General features: G+C 36.2%; 2 protein-coding genes across 4 annotated transcripts; one reads left to right on the forward strand and one right to left on the reverse strand.

Annotated features, from left to right (window-relative positions):
- Positions 1–5,672: 5,672 nt before the first annotated feature.
- Positions 5,673–8,012, reverse strand: LOC114358099 (alpha-tocopherol transfer protein-like). The gene is made up of 6 exons (XM_028311976.1): positions 7,736–8,012; positions 7,430–7,580; positions 7,233–7,337; positions 6,889–7,036; positions 6,407–6,623; positions 5,673–6,236 (listed from the first exon to the last, which is right to left on the reverse strand). The coding sequence occupies exons 1-6, from the start codon at positions 7,857–7,859 to the stop codon at positions 6,082–6,084; spliced, it is 900 nt and encodes a 299-aa protein (XP_028167777.1). The 5' UTR covers positions 7,860–8,012; the 3' UTR covers positions 5,673–6,081.
- A 2,505-nt stretch (positions 8,013–10,517) lies between these two features.
- LOC114358097 (protein phosphatase 1 regulatory subunit 36-like) lies at positions 10,518–13,471 on the forward strand. 3 transcript variants are annotated; one of them, XM_028311973.1, is made up of 10 exons: positions 10,518–10,677; positions 10,848–10,941; positions 11,033–11,095; positions 11,179–11,310; positions 11,528–11,672; positions 11,795–11,947; positions 12,019–12,247; positions 12,371–12,547; positions 12,942–13,040; positions 13,276–13,471. In XM_028311973.1, exons 1-10 carry the CDS (start codon positions 10,580–10,582, stop codon positions 13,430–13,432), a joined length of 1,347 nt encoding a protein of 448 aa, XP_028167774.1. In that variant the 5' UTR covers positions 10,518–10,579; the 3' UTR covers positions 13,433–13,471. The 3 variants fall into 3 exon arrangements, with proteins under 3 accessions (XP_028167774.1, XP_028167775.1, XP_028167776.1); XM_028311974.1 differs by lacking the exon at positions 11,033–11,095; XM_028311975.1 differs by lacking the exon at positions 13,276–13,471 and having other exon boundaries at positions 12,928–13,034.
- Positions 13,472–13,863: the final 392 nt, after the last annotated feature.

Below are 13,863 nucleotides of genomic sequence, written 5' to 3' on the forward strand. Positions count from 1 at the left end.
AGTAATGGTTACTTTAAAGTCTCTGTTGTTACTATGCTCTAAATATTCATTTTCTAACTATGAAACAACATTCTCCATTTTCTAAATCCTTTGACTTAAGTCCATACTCATTGGTTTGAAACAAAGAATAAAAATAGCTCAAAGCTCGTATTTTAATTACTTGTTACTAACTCAAATACATCACAAAGCAAAAATAATGAAATAGTTAACTGTTTAATTTCTGAAACGGTAGAGACGGTAATTATTTACCTTTATAAATACCTAAATCTAAAATAATCCGTTGTTAGCTACTTAATTAGTCTTAATTGTGTAATAACAAAAGCAATTAATCAGTGGTATGAGTTCCAGTATTTACTTATGTATGACCGTTCCCGTTAATTGTGGAAAACCTTGGGGGAGGCCTTTGTCCAGCAGTGGACGTCATTTGGCTCAAACGAACGAACGAACGAACTGTGTACTGTACTGTGGGTAAAAAGATTATGAGATATGTAGAGGCTCCTTAAGAGCAAAATATTTGTCGATTTATATGTAACTATTTAAATACTTAGTCTAAATTTTTGACTTTGACTTACTCGCATTATCCCCGTTCATTTTAGTTTACCTGAAACGCTACGCTACAACAATCGACCCGCTGTGTTGGTGTAAGTAGTTATAGTAACTCCGATTCGTGCGAGGTGAGATCAATCACTCGCGAACTGCTAAGGTTGAACTCGGAGCAGATGTGGAGAGGCGTGTCTTCTGTCTGTTCGCCGAGAACTGCCGTGTCTCTTGGAGTTATTCTGGAACCGCTCGAAACGGTACCTGAAATACTTTTCAATTTTATCTGAAAATTTCCGAGTGCTTTAATCTGCAGGACGTACTCCTATATCATAACATGCTTTAAGAAGATCAAGTAATCTTCTCCTACAGCGTAACTAAGTGGTGTTTCTCCATTCAAATCAAAGGAAATTCAAAATGTAGAAGGCTCTAATCAACTGTTGTCGTGAATTTTGCATAATAACTTCATGCATTGCTATTATACTAGACAACCAATGTTAACTTTTTGTGTCTCTTATCTAAAGTAACCATACTTTTTTACGTCAGTACTAGTATAATCAATGACAAAAGATGAAAATTGTGAAAACTCCTGAACATAATAATAACTTTTATGTGTTTTTCATAGTGATCTTGAACAAGTTTATAGTATCTTAATTTATTCTTTTAATAGTTTAGAACTTTTCGCAAAGACTACCTATTTCGTTCCAAAAAAAGTCGAGCGATTCCCTCATAAGCTCCGGCGGCGGGAGGGACCTGGGATAATTGATGAAGTCGACGTGAGACCCCGCCGCGGTTAATCTCTACCCGGCCACCTTCGACAGGACAAACTTTATCTGCCGCGACCGACGCAAAGAGGTTACGTCTTAATTTTTCCTCCCGAGAAAAGTTTTAATTTTGACACTTCGGTGGTTTAACGATGCTGCAGTTTGGGGGTAGTTTCCAAAATAGGTGTTCACTTGTTTCTTAGAATATTGCTTTCGACAAATGAGAATGTTCATTAGCACTGCAACTGAAACACTTAACGAATACCAACATTAATTAAATAATATGTAAAAGAAATTGACCAAATAGTATCTGTTATAAATAGTTTTTGGTTCGATATAATATTTGATTGATTATCTATTATATTTTTGTAAGTTACTTTAAATACGAGTATGTATAAGCACTGTAAGTACGCGTTCTTATACTTTTCCGCTGAAAAAATACGAAGTATCTAAAAAGTTCAAGTCTTCATAAAAGCGTTAAACATATTCCGCATTGGATAGGTAGGTAAGCTTGATCGTTAAAAGCCATAATAGATACAAATTACGCGACACAATCAAAACGAATGAAGTTGATTGCTACAACAGCTCAAACAATTGGTTTAGGAATGAAAAGAGCTGAAATATGAACGCTCTCATTAAATACAGAAGCTCATTATAGCGCTTACGCGCCGCCATTGAGTCCCATGCGCTAAACAATCCTCGCCATCAATTAATTTTCTTTTGTTTTTCTAGTCTACATTTTTTACATAATTACTAGATACTAATAAGATTTTGTTAACACATATTAGTGAAAAGTGTGGCCACACTTTTGTAAGCAGACACTTTCGGAAAATGAGCGTGAATAAATAACAAAACTAATACTTGAGGTGGATCAAAGGTACGTTTAACAATATTTACATGGCTAATGGGGCTCAATTTTACATAAAAGTGTAAAAGCGAGTGAAGTTAGGCGCAGCAGCGAAGTGGTGCAATTTGCATGTTTTATGCAACTGCGGGTGTGCGGCGCGCGCGTCGCTCGCAGGCCCTTTGAAATTTTTATACGCTATTCCCACAAATCGGACCGGGCTGCATTTTATGAGGAATTGTGTCGTCGGTTGTCCAATGTCCAATTTTATCAGTAGGACACTGCAGCGTTCAAAAACGGCGTCGTCCCTGTGACAGAGTTGTAAAAAAGACGTAAAATGTAGAGCGTTTCAGAAGTCTTGTTAGACTATTTCTGGACTGAAAATGAATTTTTTTTCGGAACGTGGAAAGCACTTTGAAACAAATATAAGTTTATTAAACTCTGCCACCAGCGATGGACAGTTGGACACCCCTAAGTTCTGTTAGTTTGAAAAACTGTGTGCGCAAAACCAGTTTGTTTATTTTTGCGTTGCAATACATTCTGTTAGTGCAGCACCTGACCCCTAATATGTTGCGGTGCGCTGATTCGTGTTATTTTTGTTTTATGGACTGCGTGGGTAATCGTCGGGCGCTCAAACGAGCAACTTTACAGGGAAGCCATCGCTCCAGTGCCGCACTAGCTAAATTGCATTGTTCGTTTTATTGCAAGTGTGGATGGCGGAGCGCCCGCCAGAATTATTTACTATGTAACAGCACATGCACTTTATTCTGCAGCCGATTTTTAGTATTGAAACCTTTTGTTTTATACGTGCGGAACTTGGTTTTATTTCCGTCCTGAACGTTCGCTCTGTACATAAAAGTGCCAAAAAGAACAAAATGTATATCAATGTAAAATCCAAAAGCTTTGATTGCACCGTTTGAACAAAGCACCCGATGACGTTATAAGCAACACCTAGGTGGGCCTGAACTCTTACGTATAATATGTAGTATGGAGTTTTAACCTTTTAATAAAAGCAACTCAGGGTGGATTCGACCAAACAAGAGTAAATATTAATCTCAGAATAAATCGTCAGTTTTGACATAGGTATGACCCATACTGAAACCGAACTGAAACTGGTACATTGAGCCAGTTATATCAGCAGTTATTCTCGGATAAAAGTTTGGTAGATTAAAATGCTTATTATTAGAAGATTTAACCAGTTATTTCCTGGTTTTGTTTATCAAGTTTATTATACGTAAATGAGAAATTAATTAACCTTATGATGTATGCTCTAGGTAAAAGACAAAGGGACCCCCAAAGACATCATTATGTATGGAGTGTGTTCCCACATTAATATAAACTGGATGAGGCCAACTGACCGTAGCCAAATGACCTCCGCTTGCTTAAGCCTCCCAACTCCCAAGCCGTGCTTGAAGCTTATATTCAGGAGACTGTAATAATATTATAGAGTAGGTAATGAAGTTTCTATATTAATAAGTTTGTTTATAGAAGATATACTCCGAAACTTCCCACCCTATCCTGTCTGATCATCATCATTTAATTTATACTTTTTATATGGATCTTCCCAATGAAATTAGGAGCACATAACGTAAATTAAAAGCCTGCCTAGCCACATCATAGACCCCCGGTTTCTATTAAACACCTGCCTGCAAAATCTTTAGCACAGATTAGTGCAAATCGCCCCACTTCTTATCTGCAACTGAATGCAACATTCGCTAAATTCGGTTTTCTTTTGTACTGTATTTAGGGACAATGGTGACCCGATTGCAGTGCTGCTTTAGTATTTTATTTTCGGCCATTACGCCATTGTCGATGAAATCATTGTATCAATACAATGCTGTGAGAGACATTTTGAAACTATTCCCAGAAGCCGAACACACTCAATATAATACTAACACGGTGGCGGGTGCGTTTTGCAATTGCATTTAATGTGGTGTCCGTCAAATGATATTTTATAAACGCTTTGTTGACAAATAGAGATGAAAATATGATGCAGTATAATTACCTACCTAGAGTTCAATCTAGAATATTTATCGTGGATTCCGTCTGCTCGTTTGCCTCCTATCACATAAAATACAAAAAAAAGTTTTAAACTGTCCATAACAAACAGACAGATAGCAACAAGGAAGTGATCATAATTATAAGAATTCCTGTTTTTTTTTTCAATATGAAATCTTCAAAAGTTATTTTATATTTATGGTAAAATTAATATAGCATATAGCATATTCATAAAGTCAATCTAAGAGTAGGTTAATAAGTATGTAGAAAACGATAGCTTAATTTTACATAATAGAGTGTGAAGAAGACACGACTCTATCGTCACAATATAAATCGTAGATTAAAATATTTACATTCCCATCCTATAAATAAATATGTATAAAAATGAAAATCGGAGTTGCGGCGGAAACGCAAAGAAGCAATTTCCTCTGTGTCAGCGAATCGACGCTGTCGGCGCATTGTCACACGCCGGTGTTGCTCGCACTCGGTTAATTCTATATTCTATCTACGAAATATTTTAATATCAACTTTGCGTCCTGGAATCTCGGTTCACTTAAAAATTCAAAAATCAATTGAAAAATTAAAAAACAAATTCCTTTCAACTTGCTCATGATTAAATTACTTGTGGACAGCGAGTGTTTCATGATTAAATAAATTAAAGCTCTAGTCCATGAGTGGCTCAAACAATCATCGTTACCTACCGGTGCGGATCCAAAACCAAAATCTTCGATAGTCTTTGTTACAAACCCTAATCTGCTGTCGATAAAACCTGACTTACCTATTAATTGAAGGTAGCTGTTATTAAGTAACGGATCTACATTTTTACTGGTCGCTGTTTAACACTGGCGTATCGCGAAGGTACAGACCTTAAGCCCAAAATAGGTCTAAGATCAACAACTTCCCATTTATTCAACCATCTGTGACAAATGACCTTTTGAATGTCGAATTAATCTCGTCGCGAGCCGTTTTGTCGGCTAATCAAAAATTGCACGCACCGTAACATTTTATATTTTCCCGGGGATGTTATCTAATTTGGGCAAGAATAGCTGGACCGTTGATTGAGTGGAACGAACGCTATCCGGGACGCGGGACGATTCCTCGTTGTTAGGACTCGGAATTTAGGAAACTAAATTGGTAACACGAAGAAGTTTTTGGATTTTATCTACATCACATTATTATGCTGCAACTGGTCCAATTTAAAACTGTATTGCCAAATATCATGTGATATAGACTATTTTTCGTCCATAATTACACCAAAGCTCGGACGAAGCCCCAGTTTTCAACTTTATAAGTTTACCAACCTCTGAAAAATAAGTAAAAAATAAATGGCATGACACTATTTATTTATCAATTTATTTTTGGACACAAGATTTTTTTAAAGTATACATAAATATGTTTAAATTAATTTACATTTATCCAGAATCTGGAGCAGCAAAGCAATTGCTGCCAAAACTTGACTCCTACTGCTAAGAGCACTTACTTTGTTCCTATCACTGCTATTAAGACTCTCCTCGTAATATTAATTACTCTTGATCTTCAGATATCTCTAGAATAAGATAATAACAAGTTGCTGTTTGTACTAACTTTGATAATAATAATATTAAACATTTGGAATGTCTATGTATAACTTTGACTAAACTCAATAAAGTTTATTAAATTAAATTAGGTTAGGTACAGTTATTTTACTAAAATAAAGATACCCATTATGGTACATTAGGTACTCTACATTTCGTTGAATAATAATCAAAATTTACATACCTTAACTAACACATCTGAGTAAACAAATACTGCTTAACACTAACATAACTACATATCATCACACCGTAATAATTATTATACTTATAAGAATATTTTACAGACTGCAAATATTCCTGAACACTTAACATAAACTTCATTTTAAAAACGCCATTAAATGACGAGGGAATTGATAAAAGAAACCTAGTCAATAGTAAGATTCTTGAAGGACCCGTCGATACTCGGGAAGAATGTGCTAATCGTGTGAGGGCCGGTCGGCCTTTTCGACTCGTTGACTCTTTTCAGAGACTCTTCTTGGAAGAACTGTGTGTTGGCTTTGAGTTTATTCCATATTTCATCTAAAAATACCAATTTGCATACAATTAGCATGTTTTTGTTTAGGTATAGTGAATCATTAGTTAACCATTTTTTTGTAATTAGTGACAACTTCAGCCATCATTTATGAATCATATTATGTGTCTTTAATCTCTTAAAATAACCTGTATTATTTATTATTGTGTATGCTCACCTCGCAATGTTTTTACGTCTTTGTATTCTCCTCCCCCTTCCCTTGGCAGCGCAGATCGAGGCATATGCTGTTCCAGAGTGTCAGAACCAACCGCATGGACCTTCAGTCGGTCCAGCATTTTCTCAGTCAAGACCGGTTTGACCATGGAAAGCATTTTGTCCACGAACTTCGGCGCGTTAATGAAGTGAAACTCCTTAAGACGAATGAACATTGCTTCCTGAAATATACATTTAGGTGGTATTTAAAAGTCTCACGTAAAATGCATTTTGGAAGCTCTATTTCTGTCATTTAAGAAAGTTAAACTGTAATTTGACCCGTATCAGAAGAAAATAGAAAGTTCAAAGTTAAGATTCGACTTCCTTCCAGTGTAAAGTGGATTGTCTGATGGTTTATTAAGTTTCAGTCTTGAGCTCTATAATTTTTCAGGTATTTGACTTCGAGTTCAAAATTTGATATCATCAGGAAGGTTAACTTTTACCTACCTGTAGGTAATAAAAAAACTGCTGCGCTACGGCCACGTCGATTGCCGATATATGACTAAGAGTCACTCTGTCCATATCCACTATCACTGCTATCTCCGGTAGTGTCCCTTCCTCATATTGCCACAGATCCATTAGCATTACAAAAGTCCTAAATAAAAGCGTATGTTATTCCGAATACTTTATTTGTATTTACTCAGGTATGTAAGTATTTCAATTCTATATTAATACTTATTCAAATAACTTCTATAGATAAGCAGTGAAACGACGTTATCTTAAATATTAGGTTAGTAACTCGTAATTATCAATTTAAGAGGTTTTTACGAGTAAATAACAATCATTTTTACCTGACAGCGTCTTTGTAGACGAAATTTTTTATATCTGGGTCCAATAAATAACAATAGATAGCTCGGTATCCTTTCAAAGTCGGTTTAATTAAAGGGGTTATTAACCTGAAATGGAGAGTAAAAACTGTGTTACAAAATAAATTAATTTTCCACGAAATAAGTTAATAAATCGTATTTCACAGCAAATTTTCACTTACCATGTGTTTAGAGCCCTTTCTACAGAGTTATCTACATTTCTATTGGAATAAAAACTTAACAAGGTCCTAAGAGTATAATTGAGGTCAATCACCCGCTTTGTGGACTCAATGTCGCCATCACAATAGTTGTATGCAAATATTATATCTAAGTCTGCAATGAGATTAGTATTTGATAATTAAATATTAAGCTTAGTTATCATAAAATTACTGAGATCCAGGTATCCAAGTATACATATTATACTTCCAATAAAATGTTGCACTGGTTTGATAACAACAAGAGTAGGTATGAGAATTATTATTTCTTACCTGTGATATACATATGCGGTAGATGCGACTGTGTGGTCAACCATTCTCGAATCTTTTGAACATCACGTTTGAGACCCGGCACGTTCTCATATTCCTTTTTAACGGGAAATGCCGCCACTGACATATCAGTAAGAACTCTACATGCGCTCGCTAGCGGAGTGTTTACACGAATGCAGTAATCATAGTGATGCGAGCGTCTCGTGCCTTTAAATTAGCGCAAGGTCATCGAGCACGCCTTGAATAGCAGAAACGTTAAACACTCGATTGATCGTGCTACTGGTATCGACAGGCTATTCGGCTACTAACTGTTCGCTCCGGACGAACGAACCGCTCAAGTGATAAATTGTATAGGCGTTGTAGCGGGCAGCTTTATTGCCAATGATGAAATATTATAGTTCAATCTAAACCAACTGTATGCCGTTGTTTTTTTAAATAAATTTTTGCACCATTGCAGCTTTGTGATAATTTATAGCGGGTTTTAGAACGACAGATTTACGTTATCCGTTTTGTTTTAGTGCCGTGTATATTTTTTGTATTTCGCTCTTATAATCGCTGTAGATACCAACTCATCAATCAATTAGAAGCTCCTGAATAACTAATCCTCCAAATCAAAATGTGTATAAGTAACTAATCTGTTTTATTATTTCCTTATTTTTACCTCACCAGAAAATATAAATTAAGATCTATTGTAAGATATATTCTAAGTAATGTAATGTTCATATCGGTCTCTTTAAATTTAAAATCATCATTTTGTACTAATAATGGTGTAATACCAAATACGAAGTACGAGGGCTGCACTAAAAGTATCGGGAATGGAATATTTCCACTGTTCCAGTCATATTAAAATCTATTTAATTGCAAACTCCAGGGTTTTAAAAATCAGATACCATTTATTTATTTAAAAAAAGATTCTCGGTCGTATCACAAGGTCTTGTCAAACTTGTTTAGTCGTTGAGAAAATGGAATTGACTCGAGAAAATTCAAGAGCGATGATTTATTATGACTTTTGAAGTGGTTTAACACAAAAACAGTGAGTTGACCGGATGATTTCTGCATTTGGTAATGAAGCCCTATCCAAAACCACAATTTATCGCTGGTTTCCTGAATTTCAATGTGGACGTGTCAAGCTCAGTGATGATCCCCGTCAAGGTCGTCCAAAAACTGCAGTCACCTAAGAAAACGTTGATGCTGTGCGTAAGCTGATTGAAGAAGATCGACATGTGATATACCGCGAAATTCAGGCAACTTTAGACATTGGCATGAGTCAAATACAAATAATCTTGCATGAACAATTAGGTGTAAAAAAGTTGTTTTCCCGATGGATACCGCATTCGCTCTGTGAAGAGCAAAAAGCGGCTCGCGTTACTTGGTGCGTCAGAACTCTCGGGAGATTACATGCAGGATCCTCAAATGCTGTATACAACATCGTATCAGGTGACGAATCATGGATATACGCGTACGAACCCGAAACAAAAAACCAGTCACGAGTTTGGGTGTTCGAAAATGAATTAAAGCCAACAAAAATTGTTCGTTCACGGAGTGTTGCAAAAAAAATGGTGGCCACGTTTGTCTCCAAAACCGGCCATGTTGCGACTATTCCTCTTGGGGGACAAAGAACGGTTAATGCAGATTAGTATGCTAGCATTTGTTTGCCACAGGTCGTTTCTGAACTCCGTAAAGAGAACTGCAACCGCCGCATCATCCTCCATCACGACAATGCGAGTTCTCACACCGCGCACTGAACAAAAGAGTTTTTAGAGCAAGAAAACATAGAATTATAAGTCCATCCGCCGTACAGCCCCGACCTAAGCCCTAATGATTTCTATACTTTCCCTAAAATAAAGAATAAATTGCGTGGTCAGAGATTTTCATCACCTGAAGAAGCTGTGGAAGCCTACAAAACGGCCATTTTGGAGACCCAAACTTCCGAATGCAATGGTTGCTTCAATGATTGGTTTCGTGTATGGAAAAATGTGTCAAATTTCGCGGAGAATACTTTAAAAAGCAATAAATACATTTTTAAATAGTAATGTTGTTTCACTTCCTTGATTCCCGAAATTTTCAGTGCCGCCCTCGTAGGTACTGCTTGCTCGCCCTTGCCCGAGTTTCCAGGACATCGAGCGAGTGTGAGCCCGTGAGCGGCTCATTGGCCGAGCAGGCACACGCTCCAGCAAGCGTTTTCAAAGCCGCGCGCTCAGCCGTGACTGAAGATATTTTAGATAATAAACTACTTAAATTATAATCAAAGACTACCATGTACCACTAGACAGACTGTAATACTGGTAATACTTATCAAACTTGTGATTGCTAAAACCTCATAATATTCCATTGCGAACAAGCGATAGTACCTACCTAACAGATGTGCCGCGAGCGCGGGGGCCGTGAAAATGGTACTCGACGAACTAAATGGGACTAATATTATTGTTATTCTGTGCTAATATTAAACGTAGTAAAACGTAGGCATTTTGTTTATGTGATTCGAAGTTTTATAATACCTAATATCCTTAATTGTCATTAATTTAAGCTCTGAAGATGAATGAAATGTGAATGTACCTACACGTACAAACTCAAATAAAGGTCACAAGAACTGTAGCTTAATTTTTAGCCTTGTAGCATAATACCATGGATAAGTACTATAACTTAGAAAAACCTTCATATTACATCAAAGATAAAATATTAATATCGGTGACAATTAAAAGAAGACATCACACTTCAGGCAATGTGACAGTGGCATTATTTATATTTTCGTCATTTTTTAAACGTTTTATTTTCTAGTAATTTATTTTGGAAGACACCTTTATTTACTTATATTAATATCTTGCTTTTTATAATCATTTTGGGAAAATGTTTGGAATCGATGACGAGGAAGAAGACTTGGGGGGTCTCTACGAGGATGGACATTGGGTGTGGGATGAAAATAAAAAGCAACTTGAATTTAGAAGGTACTTGCCCATGGTACCTGCCTATACAAAGAATAATAGATCTGTTACATTGCTACAGTTAATCCGAAATACCCTAATGTTTTAATAATAATTTCCCTAATAAGCTAGGGAAGCAAAGTATACGAATATAAGGTTAAGCATATTATTTTCCTTTTTCTTATTAATTACAGTGATGTAGCTGTCCCGGAGGACGATTTTGCTCCAACAACGCCTGCGATCTTTGGCCCTATAGAATTCAAAGATGATATAGACTTAATGGAACAGGTAAATGAAATTATTATCAATTAACTAACAGGTATCCAACATTTCGTTAATTCACGAATACTCATGATATTCTTGGTAAATTCGTCTTCAGCAAAGATTCCGAAAACGTTTCCAAAGACGGCCAGAGGGTGATGATGATGTAATAATGCTGCAGGTAAATGCCTTACATCTATTACAGCATTATTTAAATAGTTAACGGATCCTATCCCATACCTAACAAATTACTGTGTATTTTAGGATATAAAAGACTTGGTGCTGTATACGGCTCCGAGCTCTATATTAACTCCAACCGTAGTAAATATTATGCATCTCTCGACAACGGACCGATTCATCAGAGCCTTAATCTTCTATTTTCAATACTATTTACAGGTAATATTATTTTATTGTATTAAAAATCTACGACATGAGACAAAGCGATGATTCATATAACCAACCTACCTATTTTTATTTTTGATCTGTCTATTTTTGTGTATTGTGAGAAATTGTAGCTCTGATTTGTTTGTGATGTTTCGGATAGGTCATTGTTTGGAGTGATAATTATAAATAGGAGATATTATTAGATTGCAATTTCTATTTGTATTATTAGATTGCTGATGAAATGGCAAAGCGGGTATTGGAACTTGAGACGAAAGTCAGAACTAACAAAAGCTATGAGGTGGAACTGGAATTAAGGGACAACTTGGAGGACTTGCGATTACTCGTTGCTAAAGAATACTGCACTATGGTCTTAGGTATAAGCAAATATCTAAATTAAAATTCGACAATAAGTACTATCTTAAATTCTGTGCACTGGATCGTGTCAACCATGGTGTGTGTAGAGTCCTTTACCCTAAGATGTTATAAATAATTTTAGGTGGAGCGGACTATAAAAAATTTCATCACATGGGCCCAAACAAAAAAATGCGATCATTGTCAAAGAAGGACGCATTGATTTTTGAATCTATATTGCGTATTTGTATGCAAATAACGTGGTTGGCTCTTGGACGGCAATCATTTAATCAAATAGGTAAGATTTTTTTTACCTTACCTCTTAAAACCTAATAGAAAGTAATTAACCTTTTATTTTTTTTACTACAGAGCTAGAAACAAATAGAATGTTCAAGTCGCAAATATTCAATATGACCGAACATAAACTGAAGACTAATTACATAGCTAAAATGTCCTCCTACGAGCGTTTTGTATTGCTCGGACACTGCGTGAATGAAAAGCAAAAATTGAATATGCTGTCACCTTTGATGAATGAGACTCTTTGTCATCGGCCAATCGATTTCAGAATGTTGGGTCTTGGAACAATAAAAATACCAACGTAAGTGAAAATAGAACGACTTTAAAATGATTAAAATCAATACGTACGCTTACCAGATGATTTTGTAATTTTATAGAGCCGCGTGATTTCTGGACGTGTAATAAAAATATTTTTTCCGTGCAGTTTAACTTTCCGACTTCGCTACATAGATGAAAGACTATCGATGGATGAGCGGCTATTTGAGAAGAACGGGATATCCCTGGGTATCCTGGGAATGCCGAGATCTCGGTTCGATACCATGCTGAGAGAAATAAAAATGACCACTACTAGTTCTACTTCGTCTGCCAGCATGCGTGGGAAGTAAGTACCTACATAATATCTTTACAGGAAAAAATATGATCGTTTACTTAACTAAAATGTATCAGCTCTACTATAAGTATTATTGGTTCTTAATAATAATCACTAACTGAAAGTTCAGTGAACTATTGCCTACTTTAACCTACTTTTTACCCTGTGGATATGGATGTCTAGTAAGTAGTCATGGTAGAAGAAAACGTTTTTCGAAATGACAAACCGAAGTCTACTTGACCAATGCCTGTTTTCACCATCAATCCCTAATTCTTAAGTGACCCCTATGGTAACACATTCACATAACACACGCTTTAACGCTTAAAAATTAGGGATTGATTATGAGGCAGGCATATACAAAATAAGAAGGCCCCTAACACAATTTAATAAAGCTTACTGTTTTCAGATCGGTGTCACGAACCTCGCGCGTTAGTATGAAAAAGAGCACAATGATTGAACTGAAGCTTTACGGTGACATAGATTTGCCTAGCAAGAATTATGACAGGTAAGTCACGAATTCGGTAGAAAAAAATATTAAACTTCTGTACCATCCCATCACAGTAAAAGCAGCAGTTCTCTGTACATCACTCCTCTGCATTACTCAATTCTGAGGTGATATCGAAAAACTGAACTGACTAAACGTAAAAGTAAGCATGATGCACAAATATCGGCTCGTTTGACAAAAGGTACTTCACAAGTTAACAGAAATTATTGATCAAACAAGATCGATCTCTTTTCAGAGAGTGGTTCCCGAATGAGTTCCCAATGGAGACGATCAAGCCTACGAGATGCAACCCGGTGCAGCGCTTGCGCTGGATGGCGCGAGCGGCGCGGCTTGCCGGCAAACACTTCTCGGTTGTGAGGAGATACAGGAATATACGGTTGAATATGGTATAGGGATACCAATACATGAGATGTATCTTTAATATCGAAAAATATAACAGTTCCATTTACAACGTGTTTTTGTAAAGGCTTTTAAATTTAGTTAGTTATTGATAGTAAAACTTAAAATGATAATCAGGTACCTACACAATTTTCAAAATTTTCAGGAAAACATGATAATATTAACACCATAACCATGATAAACCTCCGTAGTATTATTCCACTCACATACTCATAACTAACCATTAAAACATTCCTGAAAAATGACAGAATAGGAGCATCAAATTATACCACCATTAATAAACCTTTCCGCGTGTAGCAGTGATTGGCGTCTAGGATGTACTCGCCTCAATTATCCTGTCAAAGGTGGATCGACGTAATGTATTCTGGAACTTGATAACTGGGGTTTCAGTACTACGAATATAATAAATTATTATCCATTAGGT

Source organism: Ostrinia furnacalis, unplaced genomic scaffold (genome assembly GCF_004193835.3).
Source record: "Ostrinia furnacalis isolate ACB-3 unplaced genomic scaffold, ASM419383v2 OfSCF3663, whole genome shotgun sequence".
NCBI classification, from domain to species: Eukaryota; Metazoa; Arthropoda; class Insecta; order Lepidoptera; family Crambidae; genus Ostrinia; species Ostrinia furnacalis.